The sequence below is a fragment of the Equus quagga genome, chromosome 8 (assembly GCF_021613505.1).
Source record: "Equus quagga isolate Etosha38 chromosome 8, UCLA_HA_Equagga_1.0, whole genome shotgun sequence".
In the NCBI taxonomy this organism is placed as follows: Eukaryota; Metazoa; Chordata; class Mammalia; order Perissodactyla; family Equidae; genus Equus; species Equus quagga.
Genome location: NC_060274.1, coordinates 51511984 through 51528903, shown reverse-complemented (window position 1 = coordinate 51528903; position 16920 = coordinate 51511984). Strand labels below are relative to the sequence as shown.

The following is a 16920-nucleotide window of genomic DNA, read 5'->3' as shown; positions in this document are numbered from 1 at the left end:
GGATTTTACATTGTTTTCTATTTCTATTTCTGTTTGAGAAGTTGAAAAAGCAAATATGAATTTTTTGCTCAAAAGTTGAAGATGCTCTGAGAATAATAGTAGATAAATTATTCTAAGAATGAATCAGAAGGATGAATTCCACTATTTTCTTCTAATCTTTTTATGTGTGTGTGCATATTCCAAGGGAGGTAGGGAGTTCATATCATTTTATCACTTCTAGTTGTGCGAAATTATAGCCAATAATTTTAATTCTTTTTATAGCTTGTCTATTTTATGTAGACTATAAAGACTGTTTTTAGAGCAAAGGTTTTAGCAAGTTGCTTCTACATTAGGAAAATAGAATGCGTATGTCACCAACGCTGAAAACAATGTTTTTAATCGTGATTTTATACAATAAATATTTTTAAAGTGATTCATGCATTTAAACATGATTTAAACTGCCTGGGAATTTATTCTTCATTTCAGGATGAATGATTTTTTTCCTCAGTCACAGGCATTTTTTGTTTTGCTTTCTGCTTTTTGATTTCAATTTATCCAATCAAACATTTTTAGTGTAAAATAGTTATATATATCCTCATTCTGCTGTTTTTTCTTTTTTTTTTAGTCTGAAGCATAGCGACTAAAATGTATTTTTAAAAATATCTTTCCTGTCAAAATCTCAAGTATGTGTTTAAAATAATAAAATAAGTATACATTATTAAATATTTTGGTCTATCCAATTTCCTGGATCATTTAGTTGACCTTAGAGTGGCAAAAAATTATTTCTGATTTGTTCTTATGATTTGTTCAGAGTGAGCTGGTAGTTTTAACTAGATGGATGGTGGTGGAATATCCAGCCCTGAGGGTTTAATATGCATCAGTGCATGCCCTTCATTTATTTCATCAGAATCTCTAGATCATATATGTTCAAGAGAAGATAGTCATTTGAATTTCTTTCCTAATTTTATTGTTATAATCATCTACATATAATGGAATAATGATAATGCAGTCTCCTAACCTTCCTAAAAATGTGTTAACTGTCATTTTTATTTTTATAGGTAATGGATTGTGTGATTTTAGATGATGGTGGGTTTCTTTTGATGGCAAATCATGATGATTATACTAACCAGGTATGTACCTAAAGTGGGAGAGAAGCACTGTTACCAAAGTGTGTTTCCCTGATCAACGTTACGAAACTCCTTAAAACCATTATAGAAATTGATGAGTTGCTTTATTTCTGTCATAAAATAAATTTTAAAGTGCTAAATACCATATAAACCATTAAGAAATGCATCTTAAATCTAGTTTTTCTTGGTATTTGTTAGTTGAGTTTACTTTCTGGTACTAACAGTTACTATTAAACTATAGAGTTAAGAATTTTAACATGATGTGAACTTTTTATTTTTGATCTCTCAGTGTCACATATTAATTAATTAGTAATATCTGACTTAATACATGGCTGACTTGAAACTGATGAAATTTCTAGTCCCAAATTTGCAGATTGGCAGCACATAGGTTATTTGGCTCATACAGGGTTTTAAACAAATTAGAATTACTTGCCAACTAATTTCATTTCTGAATCTACATTTCTGGCTTCTCTTAAAAAGAAAAGGGAAAAAACCTCTCCACACTGACCTTTCTCCTAATTGACAGTGTTTATGGGCTGGAGTTCATTAGCCTAGACGGTCCCCCTTTCGATGGGACCAGGTGCAGGTCATCACAGGCCCTACAAGTTCCTTTTCTTTTTCTAGTCCCACCCATTTCTCTTATTTATGCTACTTTTCTCTTCTCAGGAGGCATTTGATTGTGACCTTAATGCTAAGTAAACCGTCCATTCCTTCCACAAATATCACACAGAGCCTCTGAGAAATGAGAACGCCTAATCTCATTTGAGTTCTTTTGGAGTGTCATATACAGGTTTATTCCTTGCTTTTGTTTTTAAGCTCCTGAGTGGTTTTAATTCAGTTTCTTTGTGTTATTTCTTTTCATCGTACTGATTCAGGTGTTAATATTTGGCTTACATTTGAAAGTTTATCATTTTTTTCTGTACCAGATTGGAAGATTTTTTGGAGAGATTGATCCAAGTTTGATGAGACACCTGGTTAATATATCAGTTTATGCTTTCAACAAATCTTATGATTATCAGTCAGTGTGTGAACCTGGAGCTACACCAAAACAAGGAGCAGGGCATCGCTCAGCATATGTGGTCAGTAATATCCAACTCATCCCTTTCTCTCAAAGGCATGCTCAGTGTAGACTAATGTAATGGCTTTTTATCATATTTTATAGCCATCAATAGCAGACATATTACAGATTGGCTGGTGGGCCACTGCTGCTGCCTGGTAAGTCAAAATTGTAGTTTTATTGGTAATGAGAGAAAGGTGTTGTGAAATAGTAAAGAATTTGGTGAAAATACAGATTTTGTGACATGTAAGTAATTATTCTTGGAGTTTCTTTTTTTCATTTCTCATAGCACATATTGGTAATATTTATAAATAGTTTTTCTTAAGTGGTCACTGTAAAACTGTTACAATTACTCAATTTTTCATATGAAAACAATTTTATGGTTATGCAAACTTCAGCCTCTTCAGAGGCTTCTTTTTTTCTATAGATCTCCTTAAACTCTTGTCATGTTTTTTTAATATTATACTCAATTCCTTAAATTTTAGGTGTGCTGATCTATAAAAAGTTACTGTTTGTTGGTTTCAATGTCCAAATTAGATGTCTTCATTGATCAAAATCATGGCATGTTGACTTATCTTTCTACCTCCTTGCTATTCATGCAAAGGCTGGCATAGTTTTAGAGGCATCATTTTGCTGAAAGGGATCTAATTCTTTCTTTTTACTGATTCTACCCTGCCTACCTCCTTCATGCCCCCTCACCTATACCCTGCCACCTATGGAAATAAGACATTTAAACTGTTCATTGAGGCGCTGTGGATAGTCTGGAAGATCAAATTTGTCATTGTTTGGTTCTGGTCAGTCAAGTAACTAAATCTCCTGTTGTATCTGGGATGCATTCTCTCCCTCCCCCTCTCCCTCCCAGCCACCCTTTCTTTCCTCCTTTCTTCCTTTCTTTTGTATCATTATCCAACTGTATTGGCAATGCCTTATTCTATGTAGATTAATCTATAACATTTGATGTTGAGGTTTTCCTAGCTAAAATTAAATAATTATACCATTTTATTAAAGTAGCAAAGATTTTAGATTAAAACTCCTATTTTTCTGAAAAAATAGTGAAAATGGTGCTTTCTGAAGTGACAATGATATTTATATATTAATTTACATAGGTTTTCTAAATCTCACAGTAATCCCAAAATATTTGATTTCCTTTATGCCATTTTCTGGCCATAATCTCTCTCCTCCCCAACCACCACCTGCCTTTTTTTTTCCTAAACTCAGATCCAGATGATTTTATACTAATATTTGGCTTACTCACCATTTATTATAAAACCAAAACACGTCATATGCCCTATATATAATATGTATATTTTATTTCATGAATGTCACGTTATGTACTTACAAATATATTCTATATTGTAAAGTAAACAGTGTGCAAACTCATGGCACAAAGTAATCTTTTTTCCATCACAGAGTTTTAAAAACTAAAATAAGGAGAAAATCCTTAATGTGAAACCTATGCACTGAACTGTTGACTTTCTCTCTCTTAGAGTTACCACTTTTCCACAATGTCATTTCATATTACACCTCTTCAAACATATATGTGCCTCCTTCTCTTGGTCATGAACACATCCAACTTCATGACTTTTACAGAAAAATTTACGATGTTTTGTATAATTTAAGAAATACTTATATAAAATGCTCCTAAACTTTCTGTTAGCAAATTCTCAGTTTTTTTGAAAAAGAAATATGTGTTTATGTATATATGCAAAAATACTCAGGTTTTTATTATATAATTTATAAAGGAAAATATCTAGATTTTTATCAATAATTATTCATATTTAAAATCCAGGTCGATTCTACAGCAACTTCTCTTGAGTTTGACGTTCCCACGACTTCTTGAGGCAGGTAGGTAAATGCTCAGATATTGTCATAATGACCATTAAAATTTTCTTTTTGGTTGTGCTGAGTTCTACGAACTCAGAGAGGAAGTGTAGAAGACAGAGTTTGTCCACTTGACTCTTTTGTAGGTTGAAATCTTCTTTTCAAAACTTTCCTAACGCTTTAGAAACTTTCCCAGGCCACATTGGCCTCCATTTTTCAGTTGTATTTGAATTAATTTTTTCTATTGATATTTATTGGGTACCTGTTAGGGCTGCCTCTATATTATACAGCAGCAAGCAAGCCAGTCGAGGCACCTGCCCTTAGACATTTATTTTGCTCCCTGAGAAATGAAGGCTCCAGGGGACTGACTGTAGTGTCCTCTCATAGTGATGGCCCTTGTTTTCTCCACAGTTGAGATGGAAGAGGATGATTTTACGGCCTCTCTGTCAAAGCAGAGTTGCATTACTGAACAAACCCAGTATTTCTTCGATAATGATAGCAAATCATTCAGTGGTGTATTAGACTGTGGAAACTGTTCCAGGTAATTTGTTTCTATATTTCTAGACTAGTCTTATTTCACTAAAAATTGTATTCACTTTTATAATCATTACAGAAATAATGGAGATTCTTGTTCAAGACAGAGATATGAGTAACAGTTTTAAGTTGAAAACATCAGAAATCCTCAGTTTCTGTGTAGGTTTTTAAAATTTACAGTTTTTTAAATTAATGCTAACTTTGATAAGTTGTAGTCCCTTCAACTATAATAATAATTATATTATCACAATAATCACACCCACTTTTAGGGAGAACATAGGGAAATTTGATTATATTTTAATGTATTTTTTGTCTAAAAGAACCCAGACAAAAAACCTTCCTATATAAAGTTGATTAGAGTTAATTATACAAGTAATTCTAATTTTAAGCCAAATATTTCTTTTTACCTGTGGTCACTAAACAGGTTCTCCAAAAGATGTTCGGGGTGGGGAGGGTGTTGTTTTATTTCTAGTCTTCAATAAATTTAGAATTGTATGTATCTTTTGTTTTAAACTGAAGGAACTAGGAGATCATTTCCTAAGGTCAGAGTTACTGTTAGTCATCAGTATTGATAAAACATCTTGAAAACTTTTTGGGAAGAGATGGAGAATTTAATTTGGTTGTAATGGGATAGGGGAGAAAGGCAAGGTGGCGATTATTGAAGTCTTGAAAGGAAAGTGATAATTCATGTCACAGGATCCCTGAGAATGGAGCAGAAAGTCACAATTTACAAGGCACAGAGTTGGGACACTTTGTTTTTAGTGACTGAGGCCAGGTTATTCTAGAAGAAACATTAATACAGAGAAGGGGAAATATGAGGAGGTGAGGTAATCGGAGCAGGTGACAGGGCTGGAATACTTCATTGCTACGGGATTCAGAAAAGAAGTTTATAACAATTAAAAAAAATACTTTCAGGAAGGGGTTAAGTTAAACTTGCATGAATTTTTAATAGATGTGGTCAGTATGTTTTTATGACTTATTTTAGCAAACCTCTGTGTCCTAGGAGGAGTTCAAGGATATGACAATGAGAGGAAAGGGGAGGAGTCATGGATAACTCAGAAAAAACAGACCATCTTGTTTAGAGATTAGCATATCAGGCTGTCAACTTCAGGAAACAGAATTGTTTAATGGATACGTGAAAAAGAGTTTCAGAGTCCTTGGGCCTTTCATTACCTGACATCCAGTAATAGCAAAGTTAAAGTAGAATGTAAAGATCAATGTAATCAAGATATTAAGTTGAATCATGGCTTCTTTTGATTTGCTTTATGCTGTGTCCCAAGTTCAGTGAGGAAGAAAGAAAAAAAATCCCCCTTCTTTGAAAGTGTATAATCACAAAGTTACTCTTTACTGACAGATTTACATTTTTATCTTGGTTGCTAAAGAAGGCAGAGCAGCATAAGATGTGGAAAAAACACTGCATGGAATTTAAAGCCCTTGATTCTGTCTATATCTGTGTTGTCCAACTCAGTAGTTAGCAGCCACAGGTGCTATTTCAATTATCAACTACAATTAATTAACATTAAAATTTTGTACCTCAATCACACTAATCACATTTCAGTGCTCAGTAACCACAGGTGGCAATTGTTTACCATATTTGACAAAGCAGAAATCATTTCCCTCTTCACAGAAAGTTTGATGAATAGCACTTTAATTTTGCCATTAGTTTGGGCAAGACGCTTAGCCTTTTTTTTTTTTTTTTGGGGGGGGGGAAAGATTAGCCCAGAGCTAACATCTGCTGCCAATCTTCCTCTTTTTGCCGAGGAAGACTGGCCCTGAACTCACATCCATGCCCATCTTCTTCTACTTTATATGTGGGACACCTTCCACAGCATGGCTTGCTGAGCAGTGCCATGTCTGCACCCAGGATCCGAACCTGTGAACCCCGGGCCGCCAAAGCGGAAGGTGCGAACTTAATCACTGTGCCACCCGGCCAGCCCCTGCTTAGCCATTTTCATGGTCCTAGTTTTCTTATCTATAAAGTAAGGCAACTTTGGCATACTTTCAGTGATAAATACCACAATTCCTTTTTTTGTTTTAAAGATTGACACCTGAACTAATATCTGTTGCCAATCTCCTCTTGCTTTTTTTCTTTATTATTGTTAATATTATTTTTTCTTCTTCTCCCCAAAACCCCCCAGTGCATAGTTGTATATTCTAGTTGTAGATCGTTTTGGTTGTGCTATGTAGGATGCCGCCTCAGCATGGCCTGATGAGCAGTGTCATGTCAGTGCCCAGGATCCAAACCAGTGAAACCCTGGACCGCTGAAGCGGAGCATGTGAACTTAACCACTCGGCCACAGGGCCAGCCCCCACAATTTCTTAAACATGTAAAATAAAACATTTTTTCTATGAGTTTCAACAACTAAATAGTACTTGCTTTGCATTGAGGACTAACACTTGAAAAACAAAAGTCACACTTAAAACACCTGTTGCAATTTTTTTGTATTCATTTGAGAGAGGTAATATGTGCATGCTGATAAATGGTAAAACATGATAATCTTTCTCTTCTGAAATCATTCTCCTTCTATTTTACTGTTTGCATTGGTGATTCTTTGTGTTTCAAGAGGTCATATTCTGTCTTTCAGTTAAATATGTGAGAATATTTGAAATACTTTTATTCTTTTCCCAAAAGATAATGTTCATTTTCTGTGACTTTTAAATATTTATTTTGCAGAATCTTTCATGTAGAAAAACTTATGAACACCAACTTAATATTCATAATGGTTGAGAGCAAAGGGACTTGCCCCTGTGACACACGACTGCTCATCCAAGCAGAGCAGACTTGTATCCTTTGATGTCGGCGATGTTCGGAACAGAAAGCCATCTTAAAGTAATGCATTTTTAACCTTGTCACATTGTTTATGCTTTAAAGAAAAAAATATTATAGAGTGCTACAATCACCTCACAGAGGCAGAAAGGACCCCTCACGCAAAATTTGGCTTGGATGTCAAGACAAATGATGCTACACATGCACCGAGAGTGTGAAAAGCTTCCTACTTGCATAATGAGGCTTTGTGGAAAGAGCAGTGCAGGTTCCCAAGTAGATCTGAAGATGGCTTGAGAGAGCAGGGAGGAACAGCTGGCTTGGGGATTGATATGTGGGTGAGGAGTAGTGCTGAGTTTTTGTCTATGCCAGCTGGGACTTATGGGCTTGAACTTCCAGGTCGTGCCAAAGGAAGGAGCACTCGGTTTTCCCTATCAGGTTGCCCAGATGTGGGGCAGAAGGGAAAGGGAGTAATGTAGCTTGAAAGCTGTCAACAGTCAGTCATCAAAAATGGAGCTGGATATGATATATACCTACAATGAATACCATTCAGCCTTAAAGAAAAGAAGGAAATCCTGTCATATGCTACAACTGCAATGGCAGTAACACTAAAACTACTTCTGATAGTAAAATGCTAAATGACAGTGCAATGATTATTAAAGCATTGTAGGCAGAGGTTCTGTAAAATGGCTGTAATTTTTGCCATTAAAAATAGTCCTCACCTATGTTTGGAATTGATGTTTATTATTAGAAATTAGTTTATATTTCTGTCTTGCTAAATAGGAGGCACCTTGGTCCTCTCTTATGCTATGTTTTACATGTAGGCCCCTATCTTATACTCTGCATCATTTGTGCATTTCATCCACTAATATTCTACAAATATTTACTGAGTAGTTCTTGTGTGCCAGGGACCATGCTATGTGCAGTAAAAATAAAAAAGAAATGATTTCTTCATACAGCCCCTCGTCTGACAGGAGAAAATTTGTGGCAATTTAGTTTCTTAAATTCCTAAGGGCTTGAACTGGTTGTGTTGGACTAGCGTAATGACATAGGTATCTCTTGCTGGCTTTGGGAAATAAATATATTGCATTGTATTTTTTTAATATTGTGAGAAAAACTAACTTGATATTCCTTAACAAGTTTCTTTAGCTGATGGTCCAGACCCCTGTGATATGGTTAAGCAACCCAGATATCGAAAAGGGCCTGATGTCTGCTTTGATAACAATGTCCTGGTAAGACCGAATGTTTACTTTATTAAAATACCATAGTTCAATGGTCATTGACCACAAGAATTTAAAGAGACAAATTGCAATTTTAGCTCAAACATAATGTCTTAAACCATAGTACTTGCTGGTAGATAGATTTTTCATTTCAATATTTTTTATGGTTAGCATAAGCTTAACAATCGCTTCTCCTATCTGTCCTTCCCACAGAAATTGTACTTTCAAACACAATTCTGATCAATTTACTAACAACCTAAGGTCACAAATCCAATGATTTTAAAGACTTTATATTAACATAACTAACAGTAAATGTTATTTATGCTATATGAGTTGCCTACTTTCATTATAATCCAATCTTGAAGATATAAAAGTTATTTTTGTTATATTTTTACTAGTTTGTGTTTAGTCCTTATTCAGTGTATTTAAAAGCCTGTTAAACAGCTATTGTCCTATTGTTTCCTAATTCTTCTTTTTTTTTTACATGGTTTCTGATTCGTTTACACATTAGATTTGTATTATTTCTCTTAATGGTATTAATTTATTTTTATTTTGTTTGAAATTAGACAAGGTCTATTACATAGGGTTAAGTTGATAACATTTTACGAAGCGTATTTAATGTATATTATCTAAAGATGACCACTGCTTTTCCTATAGGTCAGCTGTCTTCTTTTAATAAATACTATGCTGACTTACTGTATATTTAATCAGATTTATGCATTTAAAATTATTTTAATTTAGAAACTTTAATTTATTCTCAAACATAAATGCCATATAAAAATTTCTGCCTTTTTTTTTTTTTTTTTTTGCTGTGGAAGATTCACCCTGAGCTAACATCCACCGCCAATGTTCCTCTTTTTGTATGTGAGCTGCTGCCACAGCATGGCCACTGACAAGACAGTAGTGTAGTTCCACGCACAGCAACCAAACCTGGGCCACCTAAGCAGAGCATGCGGAACACTAAGTGGTTAACACTAGGCTGCCAGGGCTGGCTCCTTACTTTTTAAAACAAAGTTTAAATATAATATTCCCCGATTCTGATTCTTCAAGGTCTGCCTTTGCATTAAGTGGCTTGCACAAACCAATGAGCATGCAAACATGGAGCATTATCATCTTATGAAATGCTTATTCTAAAAACATGTCAGATCATGTATTGATTAGTGTGCACTTATAGAGGTTTTTATTATTTATTTAGAATAGATTTACCTACTATGTACACGACCCACATTTGTCACAGAAAAAATAAAGCATTTCCACAGATACATATTATGCAATTAGGTAATATAAATTAGGAGTGGAGCAAAGAAGAAATAAAATCAGTGATGGGAAATAGGACTAAAAAAGCAAGATGTTTTAGTCAGTAAATTCTAGTTATCTCTGTGAGGACTATTGATCATTCTTCTTTGATTGGGAAAGTGATTCAAAGTTGCAGCTACGTTGTCTTTTTTTTTTTTCCATTTTACCCAATTAGACTTAAATAAAATCCAGATATGAGGACTTCTGTTGTTCTACCATACCTTCAGGAGTTTTGCCTGTGTAAAATCATTCCCTAAAGAATGTTGTATGTTGGCCCAAAGGTAGTGTCACTTATTAGGGAAACTCACGCATCAACTATTTATCACCAAAGACAGATTAAATTCACTCAGATGAATTTTAAAGATCATGTAGAAACCCTATTCCCTAAAATAATAGTCTGCTAGAGTCACTCTAGGAGATGCTATCTTTTGACCAAGGCTTAAAAAGACTTGACTAAGACAAAAATTTCCAACAATTCCTATAAATTATACACTAGATTGTGTGTGAAAGTACAACTCTTGCTCAGTAGCTTACTGTGCTAATAATGTCTGGTGTTTCTTCAGCAGTGGAATATTTTAGTAATGCTTGTTTGCAATGGTCACTGTGAATCTGCTCTGGATGGAGGCTCACATAAACTGCTAACTGCAAGCAAATTGCATGAAATCTCATCTTGTATGTCTTCTTTTTTGTGTTTTCTTTCCTTTTCCTGTACTTGCTACTTTGCCCGTTATTAATAGGATCAACTTATATGCACAACGAGTCGTGCCTGTACCATGATGTCAGCTCCTATCTTCATTTTACTGCAAGTTTTCATATGGTGTGGATGGTCAGTCACTTTCTCTAATTTTTCTTTGTTTTTGTTTTCGGCTTGAAATTTAAAAAAATAATCCGTATCCTTAAATCCACTATAATAAATGTCATGAAACCAGGTTATTAAAATCCTACTACTAATGTTGTTTTGTAAAGAGCTGATTTCAAAGGTTGCATAAGTTTCTTATCCTCAACAGAGCATATGTTTCCTATTTATTTAAAAATCAGTATTTTCTCGATAGGTTTTGCATAAAGATTAAGTTAATGTGGGAAAAAACATTATACATGCTTCATGATGTCTTACTTTTACCAAAGACAAATACCCTAAGGACAATTATTACAGCTGGTCTTCTCAATTTATTTTCAAAAAATGCTACCATAAAATCAATGAACCATTTCATTTTATCATGCATTATTTAAGAAATTCTGTCAATCATTCTAATTTTTCTTTTCTTTTTTAAGAAATATGGTTTAAACTTTTTAGATTTTTTTACTCCAAAAATATTGATATTCTTACTGAAATATTTTATTAGGAGTGCTTCCAGTTTCTAAGTTTATTTGGTTTAATATTACTTACATTCTCTAGGCCAAAATTATCATTATTTATTAGCCTTTTGACAAGTTTCTGGATTTTATAGTCAATACTACTAAACAGATATTTTAGAGCCTGAGTTTGTGTTCAGGTTTCATTTACAGTTTTGCAATTTTTTTTCTGATGCTTTGGAGTTACCATGATTGTTGTTACTAGAGCAACTTTTGCTGTGTTCTTTCTTCACTGCTGTCCAGGTATTCATTGATTAGGAAACCACTAGGTGGAGATGTGGTCGTTACTATGAATGGAATGAGATCATCAGAGGGGGGAAAACATGGCACAGCACAGGGAATCTCAGAAAATAAAATTTGTTTTAGGATAATAAAATAATGGTATTCATAGCAAAAGATTCCAAGTAAAGGAAACCTAGCTTATTTTAATAATTAAAATAGAAGATCAAAAATAAATAACCCCTCTCCATGGACATATTTTTTAAATTGATATATAGGCAGCTATTTGAAATATAATTTTATTGATCCCTTAAAGAATTGATACCTTAAAGAAAATTATATAGGTAATCACACCATTTACATATGAAAAGTGTAGTAATATATTTTTTATACTTGGCTCTATTTGTGATGATACTAGAAATGAGCAAACCAGCACATAAAGGTAAAAAAATATTACGTTATATTTTATAGGTGAGGAATAGTGTAAAAATCCACTATATTTTCACCTTTGATTCAAAAGCTTAATTCTATCAATCACAGAATTTTTAGATAAGATTTATAGGCTATCAATCAGACCCCAAAATGGGAAGAAGTGCTTTTGAATGTCAACTTCCTTTTGAATAGGTCAGCTCCCTTTTTACCTTAGCCTTAAAAATCTATAGGTAACAATGAATTTTAAAATAAGTTTTCATCTAAGGCCCCCCCAAAAAAATAGAATTTTTAATTTTCCTGTGATGATATCCTTCCCACCATAACTGTAAATTTACCAAGAAATTATCTTTGAAAGATGAAAAGAGCATCTCTGAGATTCCTTGATATTCCTGTGTCCTTGGGGAATATATAATGGGTAGTCTTGAAGATGATGTACATGACATATATGTTACATTAACAAGACTAGGGTTGGGTATTTAAAAACAGCTGGCAGTATGGAACAGTAAATCCAGTCTATGCTATTTGATTGTTGATATGATAGCAAAGGAAGTATCATTTTCTCTGAAACAAAAGAAAGTTGAAAAAGTAACAAAAAATATTACAAAAAATACTGAGAGTTTAGTTGACAGTTGTTCCCCACACTGAGGACTAATAAAGGTCAAAATCCAAGCTTCAGTGTTAGTCTGGCTATAACTAGAAATTTGTGGTAGATTAGATTCTGCTCACAGGAAAGCTGGGATGATGGTGTCATCTCTAAAGTCTTCTAACAGGTGATATCTCCCTAATCCTCTAAAGAATGACTCATTCCAAAGCTAGGACCCTTGTACCCTGGGGAGTTCAAAAAGGATGTATAGATTATAAGTATCCAATTATGAAGCCCCATACCATGAGCAGTTCTTTAAAACACAAGTGTTCAAATGAGACCTTTTGACAAAAGCTTTTTGAATATCTAAGTGGTAAGGAAGAGCAAAAGAAGAGCAAACAAATAAAAAAGCTGAGGTTTATTTATCAAAGAAGAAAGTAAAACAATCCAATAATAAGTGCCATTGAGGAAGTTTATTATTTTATGCAAAACTTAATTTATAAAAGCATGTTCTTGGGTGCATGAAAACTGAATATGCATAAATAAATGTATGTATCTGTATGTGTGTATATATGCATACACACATGTATAAATAGTTGAACAAATATACGACCTACCTCATGAGTTAATGTGATAAGCGTGTTAAGGTGCTGTGTAGGAGAACAAGTTATTTGTTAGGGATCTTACTCCTATTAAAAGAGTTACTGTGTAGTTCCACCTGCCTAAATAATTTTAAATATAGATTTTCTTTGAAACTGCTGGGGGTGACTTAAGTAGAGACCTCTCTAAATTCAAAAGTTCGCCTCTATTTGGCAGATGTCTTCACCAGTGAGTTACCTTTTGAAGAGAATTTAATGATGACTATAATTCAGGAAGGAAAGTACAAAAATTTCTTAGCCAAATGACCAGAAAATTTTCTTTTGGGAAAATTTATTTCTAAACTTATTTAAATACATTAAAAATTATTTGGCTGTTACATGTGCAATTAGTTGTTCCAGGATCTGATTGGGAATAGAAAAGCAGAGTAAGAGTTTAGCAAGACTTGTTTAACAAGAGAAAATTGAGGAGATTTTGGCTACTAGTATACATGCTCTTAAAAAGCAAGCCATGGGGAAAATCATATGAATATTGAGAAATGGAAAAGGAAAAAGTAATGAGGAATTCTAAGTTGATATCTTTATTAAGAGTCTTTTGAGAGAGGTCCCTAGAAGGAAATCTAATAAAAGTAGTCTCTTATATTTTAAAATAAATATATATAATATTGGCACTGCATCCTTTTTCTATTTTAATGTGTTAAACTGAAACAAGGTACCAATGTGTTATTTTTTGCTATAGTAATCTTTAAAAGTCAGGCTGATTTGTCTGGTCATCGTGTCAGTGGGATTGGTCTCTTTAAAACAGAGAAAATGCTGAGGTTTCTCCCGCATCTATGCGTTTGTAATTTAGAATGTTTTTAGAATATCTCTCAATTTACTTTCACAGAATAATTTTGTCTTAGTATATGTGGTTGCACCAGACGAAACACTTGAGAAAATGTGATCAGGAAACTGAAGAGACAGATTTTTCAGTGTGAATCAACATGCAGACTTCAGGGACTCCAAATAGCTTATCTAAACTACCACCTCCCAAACTAAAACAGACATATCTCATCGTCACACAGAGGAAATGAAACCAAAAACAAAAAAAACCCCTAAAAATGTAAAAAATAAAAACAATGGAATAAGAACCAGAGAGAATATTTTTCTTCCATAAAACATTTCTAGAATATAAAGATGTACTTTATATTAATAAGAATTGCCTTGACAAAATACATCCTAAATACATTAATGGTTCTCGTATGTGTGCTAATTTTCCATTCCATCAAGTTAATACTGAATCAGAACTGGGGAGGCTTCCTGGTGAAATGACAGTTATGCCTTTTAGTTAGTATTTTATATTTGCAGTGCTTCTAACCAATCAATATATGTGCTACTTTACTGAGTACCTACTAGACATTTATTTAATACTGCACACCTACTATGTATCGGGCTACTCTTCCATGTGAGATATTTGAGATATATTTACTAAAAAATAATTTTTTTTAAAAGCTGCAATGAAATTGTAACTGAGCACCATGTTTTTTATCTGGTTACCCTACCTAAGGGGAAAAGTATTTAAACAAAGAAAAGAACAAGTGCAAAGGCCCTGAGATAGTAAACACCTTGACTTGTTGCAGAGAAAGCCAGTGTTATTGGAGCAAAGTGAGTGGTGGGGGAGGGGAGAGGAATACAGGAGGATGAAGATGCAGAGGCAGCAGGGCTTCAGGCTACATAAGGCCTTGGTAAGAAATTTGGATTTTTGTTTTGAGAGTGATAAGAAATTTCAAGAAAGGAGTGAAAGGATTTGATATATAGTTTTAAGAAGACAGCTTTTTAGAGGAGAGATTGCAAAAGGACAAGAGTAGAAGCAGTGAGGCAAGTGAGGCAGCTTTTGCAGGAGTTTAGGCAAGAAGTGATGATGACTTGGACCTGAGATAGCATAAAGTAGTAGATTTGGGGATATATTTTGAAACTGGAGTTAAGAAGACGTGCTGATGGATTAGATTTGAGAAAAAAGGGAGGAATCACAGATGACTTGTCTTTGATCTGATCCACTACTCCTAGAAGTGTCATTCAGAAACATAATATTTTGGGGCAAGTTTGAGATGTTTCTGAGATATATGAAAGGTGAGGTGGTAGTGATCAATGAATGTAGAGGTCAGAGGAGAATTCAGGCCTGAAGATATAAAAGTGTGACTTATTGAGGTTCTGGTTCAAAGTGACGACACAGGAGGCCCTGAACTCACCTCATCCCACAGACACACTGAATCTACAGCTATAAACAGAGCAACTCCCTCTGAAAAAATCCAGAAACTAGCTGAGCAAATCCTACACATTGTACAAATGAGAAAATACCCACATCGAAAGGGGTAGGAAAGGCTGAGCTATACTCTTGCCATAAGCTTCAACCCCAGCACAGTGGCATAAAATTGGGAAGGAACTCACAGATCCCAGCTTCTCCCTGAGGAGTGAAGAGTTTTGACTAAATATCTGGTGCCCCAACTTTTAAGACTTCCTATTGAGGGATGGGGCCCCAAAACACCTAGCTCTGAAAGCCTAGTAGGGCTTGCATCCAGGAGACCCACAAGACTGACAAAGAAATAGTTCTTAATGGGCTCTTGAGGACTTGCTGTGGCTATCTTCCCAGGGCTCAGCTAAGAAAGAGCAGACAGAAATTTCCTCTCCCAGTTTTTCCCTGAAGGAGGCCTATTTGCATACTTTAAAAGCTCCTGCCAGAAGGTAAGCCTTCTAATTCAGCACACATCTAGTGTCTGACTGTGTTCTTTCCTGGAGACATGGGAGGTGCCTCCACATTCTCCCTCTGACCCACTCCAGGTTGCTGGCGTCCTCCTGGAAGGAGCTTGTGCACACATGGTATCCCAGCTTTTGAGGCTGCCATCCAAAGGCTACACCTCTTTACCACTTGACTCTGGTGGCCACTGGGACTGGAATTCACAGGTACCATAGCACTCTAGCAAACAGTTCCTAACTGGCTATCCCCCCAGAGCTCCACACAGAGGGAACAGACAGAAATGCCCATCTCCCAGTCTTTCCCTGAAAGAGTCTGTTTGCCTACTTTAAAAGCTGCTGCCTGAGGGTCTAGCCTCCAATCAGCCTGCATCTATGTGCTGTCTTAATTCCTCCCCATTGGGAAATTGACAGTTAAAGGCACACCCTCAACTGTAGGGAGTCACTAAGGTTTGAAATACAATCAAGACTTAACACTGGGCTGAATGATAAAGTTCATCTCCTACACGAGACCTGGAGAGGTAGATGTTTTATCTGTTGTGCAGAAACCAAGACAGGAGAGAGTCAAGGAAATGAAGAAACAGAATAATATATTCCAAACAACAGAACAAGGTAAAACTCTACAAACAGACCTTAATGAAACAGAGAAGAGTACTGTACATGATGAAGATTTCAGAATAATGGTCATAAAGATGCTCACCAAGGTCATGAGAACAATGCATGAACACAATGTGAATCTCAACAAAGAGATAGAAAATATAAGGAAGTAGCAAACGGAAGTCACAGAACTGAAAAATACAATAGCTATGCTGAAAAATTCAATAGAGGTTTCAGTAGCAGACTAGATTAAGTGGAAGAAAGGATTGGCAAACTTGAAAACAATTGAATTCATCCAATCAGAGAAGCAAAAGAAAAAAGAGTGAAGAAAGTTTATGCAACTTATGGGATAACATCAAGCAGATCAATATCCACATTATAGAGTATCAGAAGAAGAAGACAGAAAGGGGCAGAAAACTTATTTGAAGAAACAATGAATGAAAACTTCCCCAACATGAGGAAAGAAACAGACATTTAGATCCAGGAAGCCTAGAGAGCTACCAATAAGAGGAATTCAAAGACATTCATACCAAGACATATAATTAAATTGTCAAAAGTAAAAGACGAGAGAATTTTAAAAGCAGTAAGAGAAAAATAACTTGTTACATACAA

At 34.8% G+C, this 16920-nt stretch overlaps 1 protein-coding gene across 5 annotated transcripts in view; it reads left to right on the top strand.

Annotated features, from left to right (window-relative positions):
- Positions 1 to 16920, top strand: part of CACNA2D1 (calcium voltage-gated channel auxiliary subunit alpha2delta 1) — a 516254-nt gene that overhangs the window by 486577 nt on the left and 12757 nt on the right. For all 5 annotated transcript variants that reach the window (XM_046669483.1, XM_046669485.1, XM_046669484.1 and 2 more), the window contains 7 exons: positions 1038 to 1109; positions 2033 to 2185; positions 2269 to 2321; positions 3953 to 4008; positions 4396 to 4525; positions 7193 to 7302; positions 8432 to 8514. In XM_046669483.1, the coding sequence (XP_046525439.1) occupies positions 1038 to 1109; positions 2033 to 2185; positions 2269 to 2321; positions 3953 to 4008; positions 4396 to 4525; positions 7193 to 7302; positions 8432 to 8514 (657 nt within the window). The remainder of the gene's footprint in view (positions 1 to 1037; positions 1110 to 2032; positions 2186 to 2268; positions 2322 to 3952; positions 4009 to 4395; positions 4526 to 7192; positions 7303 to 8431; positions 8515 to 16920) is intronic.